Raw genomic sequence first — 19,341 nt, 5'->3', positions numbered from 1 at the left:
CTAATTTCTAATATCAAAGTGAGGGAGAATTTATATAGTGAATGGCTAAAAACCAAGTCCTCCTTTAATGTTATATACAGGTGGATTCTTTGGAACTGACTTTAAGCAAAATAGGAAAATATAAGGAAAGTAGGTCTTTAATGTCATTTTGTTCAATATTAGCCAGGATTTTTTTTTCCTCACTGGTATTCTAACAAAGCAGCATTGAACAAAAACTATTTGCTAAGGACTTTCAATAGTTCAACTTTTACTTTACAAATCAGAGGGATGGACATAGAGTAAATCTTTTTTAAAGATTCTCTTTACTTATTAACACAAGACAGGAAGAGAGAGAATCAGAGCATCACTCTGGCACTGGGAAGGCAGGAGCAAACTCAGGACCTTGTACTCCCAAGTTCAACATCCTACTCAAGCCCCCAAAGAAATTTTTAATTAAGGTACAAACTTTGACAATTCAATACCCCATTAGATCCTCTATCATCCTGAGATTAGCCTGGTCACTTTAGTATCTTTGTTCCCACTTCTCAGAATTCTTTGTGGTAAACATCCAAAATTCAACTTGCAATATTTCTACAGTGAGACACACTGAGCCTTAGTATTATTCCCACCTGATGATGAGAGCTAGAGGTACATCAAGATGAGGGCACTTAGAAAACTGAGTGGTGACAAGATCTGAAATCAAGCCGTAGAAAATCTTGACTTCTTAGTGACCCATACCTCTATCACACACCATGACAGCATGGAAAAAAAGCAGGTCTAAAATTCAAAAACAAATGTGAAAGGGTAAAAACATAGACTGAGCTTATTTCTTCTACTCAGTTGCAGGAAATGGGAGAGCAGGGACTCACAGTGAGGACTCCCTTGTCATACATCTTTTTCAAAATACATTTATTTATTATTTATTTATCTATTTATTGCCTCCAGGGTTATCACTGGGGCCCGGTGCCTGCACTATAAATCTACTGCTTCTAGTGGCCATTTTATTTGTTTGTTTTTTAATTTTAATGTATTTATTTACAAAATGGAAACACTGACAAGACCATAGGACAAGAGGGGTACAGTTCCCACCACTTGAGCTCCGTATCCCATCTTCACCCCTGATAACTTTCCTATTCTTTATCCCTCTGGGAGCATGGACCCAGGGTCATTATGGGGTGCGGAAGGTGGAAGATCTGGCTTCTGTAATTGCTTCCCCACTGAACATGGGCATTGACAGGTTGATCATACTCCCAGCCTGTCTCTCTCTTTCCCTAGTGGAGTGGGGCTCTCTGAGGAATTGGGGCTTTAGGACACATTGGTGGGGTCATCTGCCCAGGTAAGTCCAGATGGCATCATGGTAACATCTGAAACCTGGTGGCTAAGAAGAATTAACATATAAATCCATACAAATTATTGACTAATCATGAACTGGAATATTGAAGATGAAGATTTAGGGTCTCCGTTTTAGAAATAGCTAGTAGCTCTATTTTAGGTATATTCCAAAGGGCTCATGACTTTACTAGTTTTTACCTGAGCCTGAGATCTGATATGCAGGTGGACCCAGGTTATGGTCTGGAGAGATGATGTCATGGCTGGAAAAGGGGCTAGAGCTGCATCAGGGAAGAGAGTAGCTCCCAAATATTGGAAAAGTGCATAAATATTGTTGACTTTTTTTTTATGTTTTGGATAGGACAGAGAGAAATTGAGATACTATGTGCGCTTAAGCCAGTGTGCAACCGCCTAACCCCACACATCATTTTTTAATTCTCATTGTGGATGGACCAGAATCTGGACATTGTACAGTGGAAATCAAAAAAATTTCAAGAGCCAGTAGCAAATCTGCCAAATCAGTTATTTAGGGGCTTTGAGGTGGGGGTGAAGGACTGACAGAGCAGTTAGTCTCTTTAGAAACTGGCTTGAGGCAGAATGAATAGAAAAGCCCATTTCCTTCTAAGTGTGTTACCGGAAAAGTTAAATAGAAAGGAAAATGTACAAACATAGCTGAGGGTGTTCCACTCTTTAACTCACAAAGATAAGGCCTTCCTTTAAGCCCAGGGAGCTTAGATTGCTTTCTTTGTAAAGAAAATGTGAACCCAGATAAGCAGGACTTGGACTTTTGTCTTCTGTCATTAATTTGTCATTCTGTCTCTAATTCATAAGTTTCACAGGGATCAACCCCAGGTCACCTTTGCCATGGTCTCCCTCTCTGTCCTAGTATCTTTCCCCCTGCTCCAGGACCTGTGAGCTAATAGACCTTTCCATTCCAAGAGACTCCTGTGACAAGATGTTGCCCAGGATGGGTGTACATAACTGCAAACAATGTTTAGTAACCATGGCAATCGGAGAGGTGCCATCTTATAATGAGCACTTTTGTTTTCTTCCAGGGTCTCATTTGTTGTTTCTGCATTTCTGATTACAATTCTTTCAAACTCTTTACTCACTCCTGTGATTATTTACGTAACTAGTGTTTGGATGTTGACCTCATTATTTTGTGCTTCAACCTTTGGGGGTCTTTTAGCTGAACTCTTGTCCTGGTTCATTTCTCCAATATTTCTTCTTGTTGGTTTAACCATTCTATATAGTATGTTATGAGGTACCTCTCTCAGTACTTTTCAAATTACTGATCATTCTTGCCTGGATTGACTTGTGTCTAAGTAAGGTAATTAAAGCGTTCACAGTTGTGGAAATTGGCAGTTGTTTCAATAGTATTTTAATCCCTGAGTTGGAGCACAGTGGCTTAAAAGCCTCTTTTGTTCTTTTTCTTCCCTGTAGGCTATGGGAGCCCGAGAGCTTTTAAACTATAAGTAGGCTTCTTAGCTTAATCACTGACTTCTGACCAAGAAATAAAGCAGGGTGGGGCAGAGATAATCCAGTGTTTATGCAAAGAGACTTTCACAGCCCCACTACTAGGTCACCAAGTTATAGATCTTCTCCTGAGTTTCCTCCTTAGTTCTCTGTCCCCTGGTGTCAGCACAGGGCCTCCCTGCCGCTGCTCCAGATTCTGAGGGCAGTAGCAATGGAGACTCACAGTTGCATTTGGTAAGTCTCAGGGGAGTCCTCTCCTCCCTTCAGCTGTCCCCTTGTTGGTGAAACAGACTGGATGTGGTGTCTCAACTGGTAAACTGCCAGACTGTTACCAGCCACTTAATCTCTCCTAGGCTCCTCTATGTCCATGAGCCACACGTGTTTGTACTCACTGGTGATTTGGTGGGTTCCTAAAGTCATTCTAGTCATTCTAGTCCTGTCTTATTGAGGTCCCAGGTGGTCTCCTTTGGTATTCCTAGTTGACCCGGAAGAGGAGAGGAGAGAAACACAGCTGCTGCTGCTCCGTAGCCCCCATAATGAGCACTTTTGGTAAAGTTAATAAATAGGTTTCTTTGAACAGATGGAAGATCAAAGACAGCTCTTCATTGCATTTTCCCCTTTTTATTGTGGTATAAAATATATCCTCTAAACTGCACTAATCTTTAGTGTACAACTCCATTAATTTTTTACATGTGTACACCTATGTAATTACCATTCAAGTTAAGCTAGAGAACTCTCCCAGAATCCCTGGAGGGTTTCCTCATGTCCCTTTCTAATCCATATGCCACCTCCCTCCCTAGTCCAGAAGGAAGATCATCTTTTTTTTTTTTTCTGGTGGAGAAGAGACCTCAGGCATGTTTGATTTCACTGCTCCCAGGCTGACATTTTCATGCAGATAGATGAGACAAAAAGAGTAGGCAACACCACAGTCCTGACCTTTCCTTGGTGCTGTGGTACTCTCATGTGGTACTGGGGTTTGAACCCGAGTCATGTGCTCTACCCAGTGACTTATCTCCCACCCCAACCCCCCTTTCTGCCTTTTCTTGAAATTTGTATACATGGAATATAACATGCACTGAATTTTGTTCTGAGTCCATTCAGGTCAAGCCAAGCTACACATGTCCTTCCTTTCTTTCCTAGGCCTTTCTAGAGATGGCCTACACAGAAGCTGCCCAGGCCATGGTCCAGTACTACCAGGAGAAATCAGCTGTGATCAACGGGGAGAAGTTGCTCATTCGGATGTCCAAGAGATACAAGGAATTACAGCTGAAGGTAAAGCATGCTCTCATTCATACAGTTCTTCAGCAAGCAGGAGCTTATCAGTCATTCAGCAAAGTGATGGTGATAACGTCAGGGCAGGAAAAGAGTCCACAATTCCACACTATCTTTGAGGACATCACACGGGAAAGCAAACTGTGATAACTTGGCAATAAGTATTCACTGAGGTAAGTACAAAGTACAAAGGGCAGAGTCGGGTGATGGCGCACCTGGTTGAGTGCACATGCTACAGTGTTCAAGGATCCAGGTTCGAGCCCCCATTCCCCACCTATGGGGGAAGGCTTTGTGAGTGGTGAAGCAGAACTACAGGCGTCTCTCTTTTTCTTTCCCTCTTTCTCTCCCTTCCTCTTGACTTCTGGCTATCTCTATTCAATAAATAAATAAAGATAATAAAAAAATTATAATCAAGGCTTATTGAGGCAGGATGACCCAAGGATCATTTTACATCATCTTTGAGTTTATTATCCCTGTGTGTTTGTTTTATTTTGCTTTTGACCTGGAACACCACTCAATTCTGGCTATTAGTGGTGATGCTGGGGCTTGAAACTGGGACCTCTTACATTCAGATCTCATCTGCTACTGCTCTGCTATCTTCCCAGCCCACAGAGGATGTCTTGAAATATGAAGGAAGAAGGTGGTTGCTTTTCACTATTGGGAGTCACACACTCTGGATAGTACCTCCCTTTCTACCCCACCAGGTTCTGTGCATCTTTTTCTTCCTTCTTTATCCCCTGATCTCTTAGTCTTTTCATCACTCTCCACTTTTTATGTCTTAAAATCTTACAGATGCACCAGGTTAAGTGTGCATAGTGCAAAGTGCAAGAACTGGGACACAGATCCTGGTTCAAGCTCCCCACCTGCAGGGGCGTCGCTTCCCAAGCAGTGAAGCAGGTCTGCAGGTGTCTTTCTCTTTCTCTCTGTCTCCCCCTTCTCTCCCAATTTATCTCTGTCCTTTCCAACAACAATGGAGAAAAAAATGGCCTCCAGGAGCTATCTAGGCAGCACAGGACAGAATTGAGTACTATTCAAACTTAGGGATAAATTCAGATGCTCCAAACAGGGCTTGTGTTTCTGTTTTAGCCCATTTTATGTTTCTCTTTCCTTTCTTTTTCCTCCTCCTCCTCTCTTTTTCTTTCTTTTCCTTGCTGTCGTCAAAGTTCATAGCGCCAGTATGCTGGGCTAGCTTCGCGACGGGAGACAGATGACCAGGGACACACAGCTGAGCAGAGAAGCAGTATTTCTTTATTCATGAGTGAACGGTTCAAAAACTAATCTAATCTAATCACCACACAATTTTGTCTTCTTCTCTCTCCTCCCGCGGCAGAGTCCGGAACCAAGGAAGTATGTAGGATAGGGGGCGGGGAGAAGGAAGAAGCGCCAACTAGTACGGACTAAACCAAAATCTCCCGGAGGCAGGAGGAGTGAAACCAAACCAATGTAACAGAATGACCATGTAAATAGACCACAATGTCAAGCAATGTAACAGAAGGGATCCCAGAAGCAGAACTAGAAGCATACCAACACCTTGCCATCAGGGCTTTATTGGGGTTTTATGTTTGCACAATTCCATCACTTCCTGCAGACTTTTTCCCCCCAGATACACAGTGAAAGGCAGAGCAGGAGAAAGAGGGGAAGAGACAGAAAGGAGAAGAGACACCATAGTACTGCTTCACTGCTCTTGAAGTTTCCACTGTGCATGGTGCCTAGGGGTTGTAACACAGGTGGTCATGTGTGGTACAATGTGCCCTATTTCTGAGTGAGCCATCTCCTAGGCCCTGATTTTTTTTTTCCTCTTGCTTTATGGTGAAGTATACAAAGAAGTGGTTATGTGCAGTCTAAAAAGAAGTAGTGGATGAAACACCATAATTCCCACAAATCACCTCCAAGGAACAGTACACAGACAGCACCCAGAGGCCTCTGTGAGTGCTCCACTCCTCCCTCTTCACTCTTCTGACTTTTCTTTATAGCTCTACCACCTACATAGGCCTCTTAACAGTATAGTTTCGTTTTGCTGATTTTTAATCCTCATGTGAATGGAGTCATTCTGTCTGAGTTTTCTTACGTGTTGCCTTTGCCATCCATCAGCATGTCATCCATGCTGTTGGGTGAGTCCGTTTACTTTCATTACTATGTAAACTTTGGTTTATGACTGTGTTTATTTATCTACTCTACTGTTGATGGACATTTGGATTATTTCCAGTTTTAGGGCCTGAGGGACAATACTGTTGTGAACATTTGCTGTCCTGGTATCCATGTTCACAAGCATATAGCTGGTGGTAGCAGCAGGACTAGGACGAGATCTGCTGGTTTTCAAAGAATGCTCATTCTCAGTTTTACTACCTGACAACAAGCTTTTTTTTTTTCTTCGAAACTTAGTGGCTTTAAGTTTTTACTCTACCAGTAGTGCCTGAGAGTTTTTATTGCTACGTATTTTTCTCACATCTTGTGTTTTCTGATTTTAAAATTCATGTGTGTCTGGGGAGAGTATAGTGGGGTTATTCGTGGTTTTATCTTTCATTTTTGGGTTATTCATGGTTTTATCTTTCATTTTCCTTATTTCCACTTGACACTGCACATTGTGTCCTATGTTTATTGGTTTGTCCACCTAGATCTTCTCTGGTGGGAAATTTATTTTCAAGTCATTCACCTATGCTTTTCTTCTGGATTATGTCTTTTTTTTTTTTTGCCTCCAGGGTTATCACTAGTGCTCAGTGCCTGCACTATGAATCCACTGCTCCTGTAGGCCATTTTTTTCCTTTTGTTATTGTTGTATAGCACAGAGAGAAATCGAGAGAGGAGGGGAAGACAGAGGGGGGAGAGAAAGATAGACACCTGCAGACCTGCTTCACCACTTGTGAAGCAACCTCTCTGTAGATGGGGAGCCAGGGGCTCAAACCTTAACACTGGTCCTTGAGCTTCACGCCATGTGCACTTAACCCGCTGCGCTACCACCTGACCATCTCTGGATTGTCTTTACAGTTCTCCTAACTGAGGAACTAAATCAGCTTTATGTTATTATGTCTGCTTTATGTTGTTATGATCTGCTTTATGTTATTATGATCAGTACTATACTTATGCTTAACTCTACCTTCTTATTTTGTGTTTTCTTTTTTCCCATTTCATAGAGATTTTACAGTTCACTTCAGGTCCTTCCACATTCACTTAGGGCTTAGAATTCATTTTGTCCATGACCCACATTCCATAATCTTTCTTCAAGATGTCAGTAGGCAAAGGTTCAGTGGTTGATTATAGGAAGGACTAGCGTTCTGACAAGTCTACATATGTAGACTGGTAATATGTCAACCTGCTGCCAATTTCCTGGTTCTGCTTTGTCTGCCTTACTGCTTCTGAGGGTTCTTTGCCAATAGTTCTGCTTCAGGCAGAAACTGGTAAGCTTCCTTTTCTGACTAGTAAAAGCTTGTTGCTTTTCTCAGACAACTGAAAGATCTCACCCTATCTGCATCCAAACACATTTCCTGTTCACCTGGATCTCCTACCACCCCTGGGCAAGTGCTAGAATTCCTCTCTCTCTCTCTCTCTTTCTCTCTTCAGAGCACTGCTCAGCTCTGGTTTATGGTGTTGTGAGGGATTAAACCTGGGACCTTAGAGCCTCAGAAGTGAGAGTCTGTTTGCATAATCATTATGCTATCATCCCTACCCCAATTGAATTTCGACACTGCATTCCCAGTAGAGCTGTAATTCTTCAAATATGATGTTGTCCTAACTAGATATGATGTACTCTTATATGATCAAATATGATGCACTTTTAACTAGATTTACCAGCAATGCCCAACTTCTAGAATCAAAGTCGTATCTTGGAGGTAGTTTGGGGTATTGCAAAAGCCATGGGCTGAACAAGGATCTGGGCTGGACACCATGGATGGGGAGGTAACATGTTTGTGGAGATGCTGTCAGCTTGGTGGGAGGAAGAACAGGTACACGTAGAACCCTCAACAAGCATGACCTATGAGAGACAGGAGGGTGGTGGTGATAACCCAGGTGCCACCTCTTTCTGCTTTGATGAACCTGGATAAGGTGCTTAATCTCTGTCAGTTTTGGCTTCCAGAACATAACAGGGCTATACCTTGAGTTCTCTGCTGTGAAGTATTTCTTTCACACGTTGTTTCTTTGAGTCTGAAAACCCTCCCCCTCTTTGAGGTGTGTAGGGTGGATAATAACAGTCATTAAAAACAGTACAACAATCATAAGAATATGTACCTTTAATTGAGTCTTGGTTCTCTGGGTCAGGTACTGTACTAGGCATTTCACGTGCATTTACTGCAGTGCTGACGTCAGGCCTGCCACACAGGTATTATTATCTCAGCTTTACAGATGATGAAACTGAGGCTAATAGAAGTTCAGTAAGTCTCTTTAAGATCATACTTCCTGGAGGAGTTGTGATTAAAACCTGGAACTGTTTTGTTTTTGCATCACCTCTGCATCTCAACATTGCGTTGTTGTGATCTCCCTTGCACGTGAAAAAGCCGGGAAATGAGGTCATTTTCTTCTAATCACCTATCAGAGAAGCAGCAGAGACAAGCATTCTAGCAGAGCCTTTAAACTTTCTTGTATGTACAGACCCCCTGTGAAACTTACTAGAATTCCCGATTCAGTAGGTCTTGGGCAGGGCTATAATTCTGCATTTCTGCCCAGCTCCAGGAGATGCCAGTGTTGCTGGTTCCCAGGACATGTTTTCAGCACTAAGGATCTAGAACACATTGTTTCCTCACCTGTAGCAAAAATGTTCTGTGCTCCTAGCTGTCTGTCGTACTGCCTCGCAGGGCCATTGTGGAGGTCACATGGGGATGACATGAAAATCTCTGGAAGCATGTTTAGTTTTTAGATCCATGCCTCCTTTATGGTTCTTGTGTGAGCATTAATCAGCTAACATCCTCGTTGCAAGTAATGAAAATCTGTTTCCATTAAGCATATTAGCTAAGTACATATTTAAATAAAAATACATGTGCATTTGTACAAATGTCCAGTGCTTTTTCAGGTTGTGGGCACAGCTGGGTTCAAGGCCAAAGGGATACCATCAGGACTTGGCTTCTCTTACCCTTGCCCTCTGCTCACTTGGATTTTTGTTGGAGACTCCCAGGATGACCCCTGGCAGCCCCGGCTCTCTCCTCTAGGTGGCGCAATGGTTTCAGTGACTTCGGCAGGCCTGTCTTCATCCTCCCTTTTGTTTCAACAGAAGAGAGCCAGAGTTTTTCCCAGAAGCTCCAGTGAAAATCTTGAGAGCCCCTCTGACCAGGATTAGTGTAGGATACATGCCCTGCCTTGAACAGTCTCTGTGACCAAGGGGAGGCTGGGTCTGTCACCTGCTACATTCTCCGTGTCAGGGTGAAGGAAGGATGAGGGAGAGTGGAGAGTGAAATACTGCATCTGTATTTGCCTGTGGACCACACTGACTCCACCAGACATGGTCCTTCTGGGGCTTGTAACTATGGGGGAGACTTTGATCAGTCTTTGGGTTCCAAGTTCAGTCCCCAACACCAACATAAACCAGAGCTGAGCAGTGCTCTGGTTTCTCTCTATCCATCTCCCCCCCCCCCATTTAAAATAAAAATAAATTTTTAAAAAGTGATTTTTTTCTTCTACCTACAGACCTAAGAAGATTGAGCTATTTTTTGGATTAGGGAGAGAACTCGGAATGATTCAAACTCATATCCTGCCACTGCATTAGAAAATTGTGGGGGCAAGGGGTACATTTTAGGCTCTCTTGTCCAGAGATTTGTGTTCAGTAATTCAGTAGATTTCAGGGTGGGGTTAAGGCTCTTAGTAGGTTTGGGGATGGACGGCCTGGCTTCACTCTTGTGAGTGGCCTTTGAGCTCTCATTCAGGAAGATTAAATGAGCAACTCGTGCCTGAGGATCTTCCCATAGGACAAGGTGCTGAAAGTTGTAATGCATACGAAACACACTTCACCGCTGAGGATACAAGCAATTCTTGTACAAAAGTATCCAGGATTTAAACGTGAGTTCCTAGAAGCCCACTGGCAGAAGGTGATATGATTTGGTGGTGTAAAGAAGTGAAAGACTGGTGGGGAAGACCATGAAGGCTGGAACAGAGCTGAACAGAGAAGGGGCTTCTGGGCAAGAGTCAGTGAGGAGAAAAAGAGCCTGGAATGGTAATGTCACAGTCAGAGTGCTTGTGACAGCAGCTGGCTTTGAGGGAGTTCTGGCTCATCTGAAGGTTTCAGTAGCCCCAGGCCTCTGGAGAACTGAAAATCAGCTTCAGAGAGGTCAGGGGGCATGGGACGCTCTAGCAGCTTCTTCCATGTTGGCTCAGCACTGAGTGCTTTTATCAGGGAGGCCTGCTAAGCCCCAAGGCTGCTGGTGGCTGCCAGAGAGGTCTCATGACCTCACCTTTATAGGTGGAGAAAGTGAGTCTCTGGAAGGTGATAGCCCTAGACCTCAGGTAGCTCACCAGCTGGAAGAGAGCTGGGTCACCTCTCTTGGGCTGAGGTGTGCAAGTGTCCCCTCCCTTGGGGTCTGTCAGCATGTCTCTAACATGGATGGGTGGGGGGTGGGGTGGAGGAGATTTTGGGCCATCCTGAAATGGCCAAAAAGATCTCATGCCAGAGACTGGCTTCCAAATATTGTGTAAGGCTCCTGAAAGAAAGTGTAAACAAGATAGAGGAAAAACAAGACTGGCCAGAGTTGTTGACCTGGGGAGAGGATTCCGGGGGCTCAGGCTATTCCCACCTCTGCTTCTGTGTCAGTTTGAAATGTTCTGCAATAAAAAAGGTTCCCCCAAACAATGACGACATCAATAACAACAACAACAATAATAAAAAACCAAGGGCAACAAAAGGGAAAATAAAAAAACATAAAAAAATTAAAAACAAATTTTTTTTTTTAAAAAAAGGTTCCCCCAAAGGTCGTGAAAGACCTACTCCATCCTCTCCCATTTTTACTTTTATGTAGTGAACACAGCTTTATTTTAACTGCCTCCCACTGGGGGCCAAGACCAGACAAGAATGAGGAAGGGTGAGAGGTTTTTCCTGAGGACATTGTTCACTTCTGATTCTTTCTCCTATGGCGGCTACAGGGTGTTTAGGCCAGAAAATGCCAACGATGTGGGATTATTGCTTTAGACAGAGGTGCTGACCTCTTCCTCAGAGGCAGGTCACAATGCCCAGGCCACTAGCCCCAGCAGAAGGCGCTGGCAAACTGTAGCCCCCTCCCTGTATCTCTTTAGATCAGACTTTCTGGGGCTTCTGCTCAGGCTGGGTTGAAAGTGTGAGCCAGGAGAGTGTTCTATGGTCGGGAACATAAGTGACAGGGAAATACTTAGGTCCAAGGAGCTTGCTCTAGACACCACAGAATGACTCCAGGAGGAGTATGTGGTCCACTGGAGGGTGTTTCATCTGTGGTGTCTTATCTGTGTGTGTCATGGCCCCCTCTGCCTCTTTGGAGGCTCACGCCACGGGGGAAGACATGAGGGGGGGTACTGTCTGTGGTTAAGGAGATTTTCAAAGGACCACAAAGCTCCTGTGATGCTTCTGCCTCTGACATTGGCCTGAATAGCCCGTCCCTGCAGGCCACAAGCTCACCCTCCTTGTTGCCCCCTATGCCCCCTCACTGCCCAGTTTCTGGTAATCTGCAAGACTGCAGCTGCCCCCTAGCAGCCCACCTCAGGCTTCCCTGAGTCTGGGTTGGAGAGAGTAATCAGGAGGAGTTCCCGGTTCCCAGAGAAAAATGTTGGGGACCTCAGGGTCTCTTTTGCTACAGCATGTCCCCAGTCCAACCCTCCAGGAATCCTGAAGTTCTGAAAAGTTGCCATGGAACACTTCATTCAAATGCAGGGAGGAGTGGGGTTGAGAAACATTCTTTAGCTTTTGTCTGTCCCAATGTGACCGTGAGAGCCATAAAATTGGGACCTGGGATATGACCTTCCTGGTGATGACAGAACACATTGTATGTCCCTGTGCTTGGTCCCAAAGACTCCTGCCAGCTTGGGGGGGTGGGGGTGGGGGTGGTGTCAATTTTCCCAAGCTCCTTTTGCTCACAGGATGGTCTGCATGAGGACAGTGTTGTAGAGGGTCTTTCTGGGGACCTGCCATCCCAGACTACTCCTGCCCACTCCACCCCTACCACCACCACCCCCACAAAAAAATAATCAGCTTCCTGCTCATAGCCCAAGGGGTGGGATGGTGGGAAGAAGACACAGCAATTAGCATAACCCTCATGTGGATCTTCTCATTCTTACCCCAGGTAGGACAGACAACACTGGCAGAAGGACAGGTGGGCTCTAGTGAGGTGGGAGGAGTGTTGTGGGCTGCAGCTTCCGTTGCCCGGCTCAGCTACTCAGCTGCACTAGCTTCTTCCTTTCCAGGGCCTTGAGTCTCCAGTCAGGGCTGAGGCTGAACCTTTGAAAGGCCGTGTGTGTGGGGGGTGGGGGGGCACTTCTCAGGTGTATCTGGAGGTGCATCTATAGAGAGCTGGCCTTCAGAGCTACAGTCAAATGAAAGGAATCATTTTCCACAACCATTAGGTCACCTGTTGGATGAATATTCTGACCACAGCTCAGGGCCTGGGCCCATTCTTGGAACTGACCAACTTCTTGGCCTCTTCACAGTCACATGGTAGAGGGATCACTGCCTTGCCTTTAGTCCCCCCATCCCCTTCTCATATGTAAGAGAAGTAAATGGGAGTTCATAAAGTGCTCTTTCATTTATGTATTTCTATTTGTGTACTTACCCATTTAATTGTTTTAACCAGAGCACTGCTCAGCTCTGGTTTAAGGTGGTGTTACTGGATGGTGTTACAGACAGACTATGACCCACATAGTCAACGACTGCCACCTCTCCAGATTCAAAGGAGGTCTCAAAACTTTACATCAGGCTCAACCTGACGCTGTTGACTGGCTACGGAAGAAGGGCAAACGCTAGAAGAACTGGATGAATCTGGGACTTGGAAGCCTCAAGCATGAAGGCTTTTTTGCATAACAATAGTGCTATCTTCCCCTACCCTTCTTTTGCATTTTACATTCCCCCCACCCCATATTGAGTATTTTACACCCTTCCCCTACCCTTACCCCATAAAACAAACTACAACTCCTCTATTCTCTCCTTTGGTCTGTGTTTCCCCAGCCCAACCCTCAGTCTCAACAGTGACACAGATAAGCAGTCAGGAGACCCGTGAATTTGAGTCCTGGTTAGATCACAAAGCTCACATCTTATCTCTGGGCCTGCTTTCCTCTCTGTAAGAAAAGATGAAATGATGATACGTAACATTTGCGTAGCTCTAAGATTTCATGATTCCTGTAAACTGCATAGGAGAAAACTAGGATGAGAGGAGTAGGTGACTGAATTTCTTAGTAAGACTCTGTCAAATCTTATGCTGCAGAGGTTGGGAGGCTGTGGGGCACAACTTGGATGTGTGGAGTCCTGAGTTGGATCCTTGGCAATGCAGGTGCCAACGTGATGCACTGGTTCTCTCTCTCACACACAAACATATACATTAAAATAAAAGTCTGTAAAAAAGTCAACATTACAAATGGTTAGATTGTCACATCTGCTTTCTCTTAATGTCAACTTTATTGAGATATAATTAACATACGGGAAAGTTTACTCTGCTTCGTACATGTTAGGTAAAAGGGTGAATTCTGTGTAGTATTTTGAAAAATGTTCCTGATTTTTTTTTTCTAAGATGCTTGAAATTTAGGGGCAGGGGTGATAGCATAATGGTTGTGCAAAAAGATTTTCATACCTGAGGCTCCAAAGTCCTAGGTTCAATTCTCTGCACCACCATTAGCCAAAATTGAATAGTGCTCGTGTGTGTGTGTGTGTGTGTCTGTCTGTCTGTCTTTCTGTATCTCTCTCATTAAAATCAAGCAAATAAAATATTATTAAATATTAAAATAAAAACATTTGAAGGGGGTTGTAGTGCACCTGGTTAAGTGCACATACTACTTTGAGCCCCTCCTCCCCACCTGCAGGGAGGCCACTTTACCAATGGCAAAGCAGGTCTGCAGGTATCTTTCTCTCCCTCTCTGTCTCCCCTCCACTCTCAATTTCTCTCTGTCCTGTCAACTAAAAACAAGAAAGGAGAAACTGGCTGCCAGGAGCAGTGGATTTATAGTGCTGGCATTGAGCCCCAGCAATAACCCTGGTGGCAACAACAACAACGAAAATTAACATTTTTGAAATTTACCTCATTAGAGAGGCAGAGATAGCAGAGCAATGCTGTATCAGATGCGGTTACGGAAGACTGAGCCTGGGCCCTCACAAAGACCTGTGCTCTACCTGCTGAGCCATCTCCCAGCATTTACCCTTTCTTTTGTGCTCATGAGCTTCTTGTTTTAGCATTAAAAAAATTCTTTTGTGTGGTCCGGGAGGTGGCACAGTGGATAAAACATTGGTCTCTCAAGCATGAGGTCCTAAGTTCAATCCCCAGCAGCACATGTACCTGAGTGATGTCTGGCTCTTTCTCTCTCTCCTATCCCTCTCATTAATAAAGAAATAAAATATTAAAAAATTATTTTGTCATTGTGTATCCATTCTGGGTGTAGGAAAGGGCTTCAGTAAATGCCTATTGTTAAGCATCTTTTTTAAAAAAAATTTTTTTTATTTAAGAAAGGATTAATTAACAAAACCATAGGGTAGGAGGGGTACAACTCCACACAATTCCCACCACCCAATCTCCATATCCCACCCTCTCCCCTGATAGCTTTCCCACTCTCTATCCCTCTGGGAGCATGGACCCAGGGTCATTGTGGGTTGTGGAAGGTGGAAGGTCTGGCTTCTGTAATTGCTTCCCCGCTGAACATGGGCGTTGACTGGTCAGTCCATACTCCCAGTCTGCCACTCTCTTTCCCTAGTAGGGTGGGTCTCTGGGGAAGCGGAGCTCCAGGACACATTGGTGGGGGGTCTTCAGTCCAGGGAAGCCTGGCCGGCATCCTGATGACATCTGGAACCTGATGACTGAAAAGAGAGTTAACATACAAAGCCAAACAAATTGTTGAGCAATCATGGACCCAAAGCTTGGAATAGTGGAGAGGAAGTGTTAGGGGCATACTCACTGTAAACTCTATTGTACTTCTGTGTTAAGCATCTTTTAACATAGTCTGTGACCTTGAACATCTTCTGCAACTCCAGCAGTGACTCTCTGCATGGAACAATAGCTAGTATTGCTGGAGTTGTGCAAAGCAGAATTCTGTCTCGCTCACTCTGGATATCAGCCTCCCCATGGGTAAAATGTGGGGGCTGCATCCAAGGATTCCCAAGTCTCTTTCCAAGTTACATTGTCTCCTCTTTCCTTCCCCCGTTTCTCTTTCCCTTCCTTCCTTTTCCACTGCAGATTTTTTTTTTTTTTAAATTGGGAGGGACTGGGCAGTGGGTGTGAACAAATGCTGCTTTTCCCCAGCATGTGGAGGGTGAGCACCCCCTCTTTCCTGCCCTGACCCTATGGAGGCCATGTCCCTAGACCACTCAGCCCCACCAGCTTCACCCTCACCCTCACACTCCTCAACCCTGATTCACCTTCTTCCTTCCCATTAAGAGGAAGTTCCCCACCCATCCCCATTTGACAGACAGGGCAGTGAACTTACATCCTAGATACTTATGCTTCCCTCTGATATTTGGTCTGATAGTGACTCTCTGACTTTGCCTAGAAACCCGGGAAAGCTGTGGCTGCCATCATTCAGGACATCCATTCCCAGAGGGAGCGGGACATGTTCCGGGAAGCAGACAGGTGAGATCCTGGCCCTAGATCCTGGGGGAGATTCTGGGCAGTAGGGACCCTACTTTTGTTTCTAAGGGGTATTTGAGCCACATCATCCCTGCCCTTGACTCTACCCTGTCCATCAGACTTCCTGGCTCTGCCTTTTTTTTTTTTTTTTGATACGTTAGGAGTTACCCTCCCTCTATTTATTTATTTATTTATTTATTTGGAAGAGAGGGGTACAGGGGTTCTGCCTTTTTATGTGCCTGATGGACAGCTTCAATCCAGCTCAGGGTAAGTCTCGGGAAGATGAAAGATGCTCTGCTTCCTCTTAGCTGTTCTGCCATGTTCAAAGAGAGGATATTGCTGTTTGACCTTTGGGGGGGGGGGCGCAAGTCTGCACTCTGCTGAAAACAGTGTGAGAATGAGTGAGTGAGTGTTATAAATGAAATCCAGCTCTAGATTTTTCATGAGTTGAATCTAGATATAAGAACAGCAATATAGAAGGTTGTAAAAGAAAAAAAATGCTGGGAGTCGGGGTGTAGCGCAGCGGGTTAAGCGCAGGTGGCGCAAAGCACAAGGACCGGCATAAGGATCCCGGTTCGAACCCCGGCTCCCCACCTGCAGGGGAGTCGCTTCACAGGCGGTGAAGCAGGTCTGCAGGTATCTATCTTTCTCTCCCCTTCTCTGTCTTCCCCTCCTCTCTCCATTTCTCTCTGTCCTATCCAACAACGACAACAACAATAATAACTACAACAATAAAACAATAAGGGCAACAAAAGGGAATAAATAAATAAAATATTTAAAAAAATGCCGAGTGGTGACACACTTAGTTGAGAGCGCATGCTTTCACATACAAGGACCCGGGCTCAAGCCTGCAAGGGGAAATCTTCATGAGTGGTAAAGCAGTACTGCAGATGTCTCTCTTTCACTCTCCCGGTAGCTCTCCTTTCCTTCTCGATTTCTCTCTGTCTCTATCCAACAGGATAAAAAGCATAAAAAGTTAAATGTTTGGGAGTCGGGCAGTAGCGCAGCAGGTTAAGCGTGTGTGGTGCAAAGTGCAAGGACTGGCATAAGGATCCCGGCTCGAGCCCCCGGCTCCCCACCTGCAGAGGAGTCACTTCACAAGTGGTGAAGCAGGTCTGCAGGTGTCTTCCTCTCCCCCCTCTGTTTTCCCCTCCTCTGTCCATTTTTCTCTGTCCTATCCAACATAAACTACATCAATAATAATAACTACAACAATAAAATAACAAGGGCAACAAAAGGGAATATATAAATTTTTTTTAAAAAAAAAAGTTTAAAATTTTAGTTTAAAAAAGCGGTTACTTGACCCATCACTTACTCTGAGCATTGAATGCAGTCAGTGTTCCACGTCGTTGTCCCCCCGAAACTGTGACCATGCTAAGCTGGGCCTACATGTTTACTGTCTTGTCACAGCCCTACAGATGGCTTCCCAGGAGAGCCAAGGTGGAAAACAGCAGGAAGGGGGCACCTAGCTGGTACTTCTGTGGATATTACCCAGAGCCGCCACAGGTGGCGCTCTATCCTTACTCTAGAAAGCAGGAGCTCATGCCACTCCCCCAGGATACTGGTCCAGCTGAGTCTTATCACACTGTACCCCTACCAGTGAGGGTCTTTCCTTCATTTTATGAATGAAAATTCCTTCCCCACTTTCAGAATGACTCAGTTGACCTGCTTAATAATTAATAAGTTTTGGGGTGTATATATACATGCATGTGTGTCTTTGTCTATAGACACTTGGACTTGGAACCTTTTATTTGTTAATTGTGGTGACTTTGAGTTTTCTAAAGACAAGTATAAAGCTACACCATGCCCCCTGCAGTACTGTGACAGAGTGGGGCAGGGGTGACTAGGGGTACTTACTGTGAACCTCGGGCAGGTCAGAATTTTTGCTTCTTTTTGTTTTTTAATTTTTTATTTGACAGCCAGAAATCAAGAGGAAGGGGAGAGAGACAAAGAGACACCTACAACACTGCTTCACCACTCATGAAGCTTACCCCCTGCAGATGGGGAATGGGGTCTTGAACATTGTAAAATGTGCGCTCAAACAAGTGTGCAACCACTCAGCCCCTAGAATTTCTGTTTCTTCATCTGAAATGTGAGCAGGATGGAACTGTAAGGATTCTTCCACCCTTCAAATACCGTCCCCGTTCTTTATCTTTGGAACCTCCCACCCGCCCTTCAGTCTCCCCTCAAACCAGTAATTTAGTTGGCATCCTTCTTCTATGTTCAGGATATGAACAAATTAAGATGAGAAATAAACAAGAAAAAATAGAGGTCAAGAAATTGTCTTTGTCCTATAGTTACCAGGTGAAGGACTGGCTCCAAGTCTTGTATCCATGAGACAGCTAAGCATACCCTAAAGCAGACACACACACACACACACCATCCCCAGAAGAACACACACACACCTAGAAGAAGAATAGTCTGCTCAGAGTAGATCTTACTTCCAAGAGGAAGGAAATGGGACTGAGCCCAGGAGTTAAGTTTATTCTCCTCAGCTCCCAGGAGTAATGAGTAAAAGGTACTGAAAGTAACCTGCTGTACTTGAGGGAGAATCCCAAGAATCCTGAGGCGGGAAACCTGGTTCAGTCCTCTCCGTCTGCAAGTCGGGCCGGGCTGCATGTGCTGATCCTGGGTGTGGAGGTAGACTCAGGGTGGAGGCCGTGCAGATTTTGAAATCTACCCCTTGCTCCCTCACAGATACGGTCCTGATCGACCACGGTCACGTAGCCCAGTAAGCCGGTCTCTGTCCCCAAGGTCCCATACGCCAAGCTTCACTTCCTGCAGCTCGTCCCACAGTCCCCCTGGCCCTTCTCGTGCTGACTGGGGCAACGGCCGGGACTCATGGGAGCATTCGCCCTATGGAAGGAGAGAGGAGGAGCGAGACCCAGGCCCCTGGAGGGAGAACGGGGAGGACAAAAGGGACAGGACAGATACGTGGACACATGATCGCAAACACTATCCGAGGCCGCTGGACAAAGCTGAGTTAGATGAACGACTGGAAGCAGGCAGGGGCCACCGAGAGAAGCACCTTTGGTCTGGGTCCCCCAACCCACTCCACTCCGCCTTGGGCTATAAAAGCCGTGAAGACAGCTACTACCGCAAGGAGTCCAAAGGGAAGTTGGACAAGTATCTAAAGCAGGATGTCCCTGGGAGATCAAGGAGGAAAGACGAGGCCAGGCTGCGGGAAAGTAGACACCTTCATCCTGATGACTCAGGCAAGGAAGATGGGCTGGAGCTGAGGATCGCCAGGGCTAAGCAGAGTGAGAAAAATAGAGCCAGGAAACCTGACAGAGACCAAGAAGGAGCTGGAGACGTAAAAGAAAGCAGAACTGCCAAGAATGAGGTAATGATTCAGTCTCTGCCCCAGGTAAGGACAGGCAGGACCCCAGCAAATGCCGACCTAAGGACACTGAGTGAACTAAAGAGTTCCTGTTTTTTGTTTCTTTAATTTTTATTATTTATAAAATGGAGATATTGATAAGACCATAGGATAAGAAGGGTACAATTCCCACCACCAGAACTCCCTAACCCATCCCCTCCCTTGAAAGCTTTCCTATTCTTTAACCCTCTGGGAGTATGGACA

General features: G+C 45.1%; 1 protein-coding gene and 1 long non-coding RNA gene across 5 annotated transcripts in view; both read left to right on the top strand.

The window, feature by feature from the left end:
• Positions 1-19,341, top strand: part of RBM20 (RNA binding motif protein 20) — a 243,108-nt gene that overhangs the window by 192,779 nt on the left and 30,988 nt on the right. For all 4 annotated transcript variants that reach the window (XM_060171334.1, XM_060171337.1, XM_060171336.1 and 1 more), the window contains 3 exons: positions 3,925-4,056; positions 15,682-15,761; positions 18,456-19,101. In XM_060171334.1, the coding sequence (XP_060027317.1) occupies positions 3,925-4,056; positions 15,682-15,761; positions 18,456-19,101 (858 nt within the window). The remainder of the gene's footprint in view (positions 1-3,924; positions 4,057-15,681; positions 15,762-18,455; positions 19,102-19,341) is intronic.
• On the top strand, positions 4,065-10,224 carry LOC132532753 (uncharacterized). Its single transcript, XR_009544670.1, has 2 exons — positions 4,065-4,229; positions 9,670-10,224. It is a non-coding gene; the product is annotated as an uncharacterized LOC132532753 (long non-coding RNA).

The sequence above is a fragment of the Erinaceus europaeus genome, chromosome 14, assembly GCF_950295315.1.
Source record: "Erinaceus europaeus chromosome 14, mEriEur2.1, whole genome shotgun sequence".
Lineage (NCBI taxonomy): Eukaryota > Metazoa > Chordata > Mammalia > Eulipotyphla > Erinaceidae > Erinaceus > Erinaceus europaeus.
Note: the sequence above shows the minus strand (reverse complement) of the source record. Positions and strands in the feature narration are given on the sequence as shown.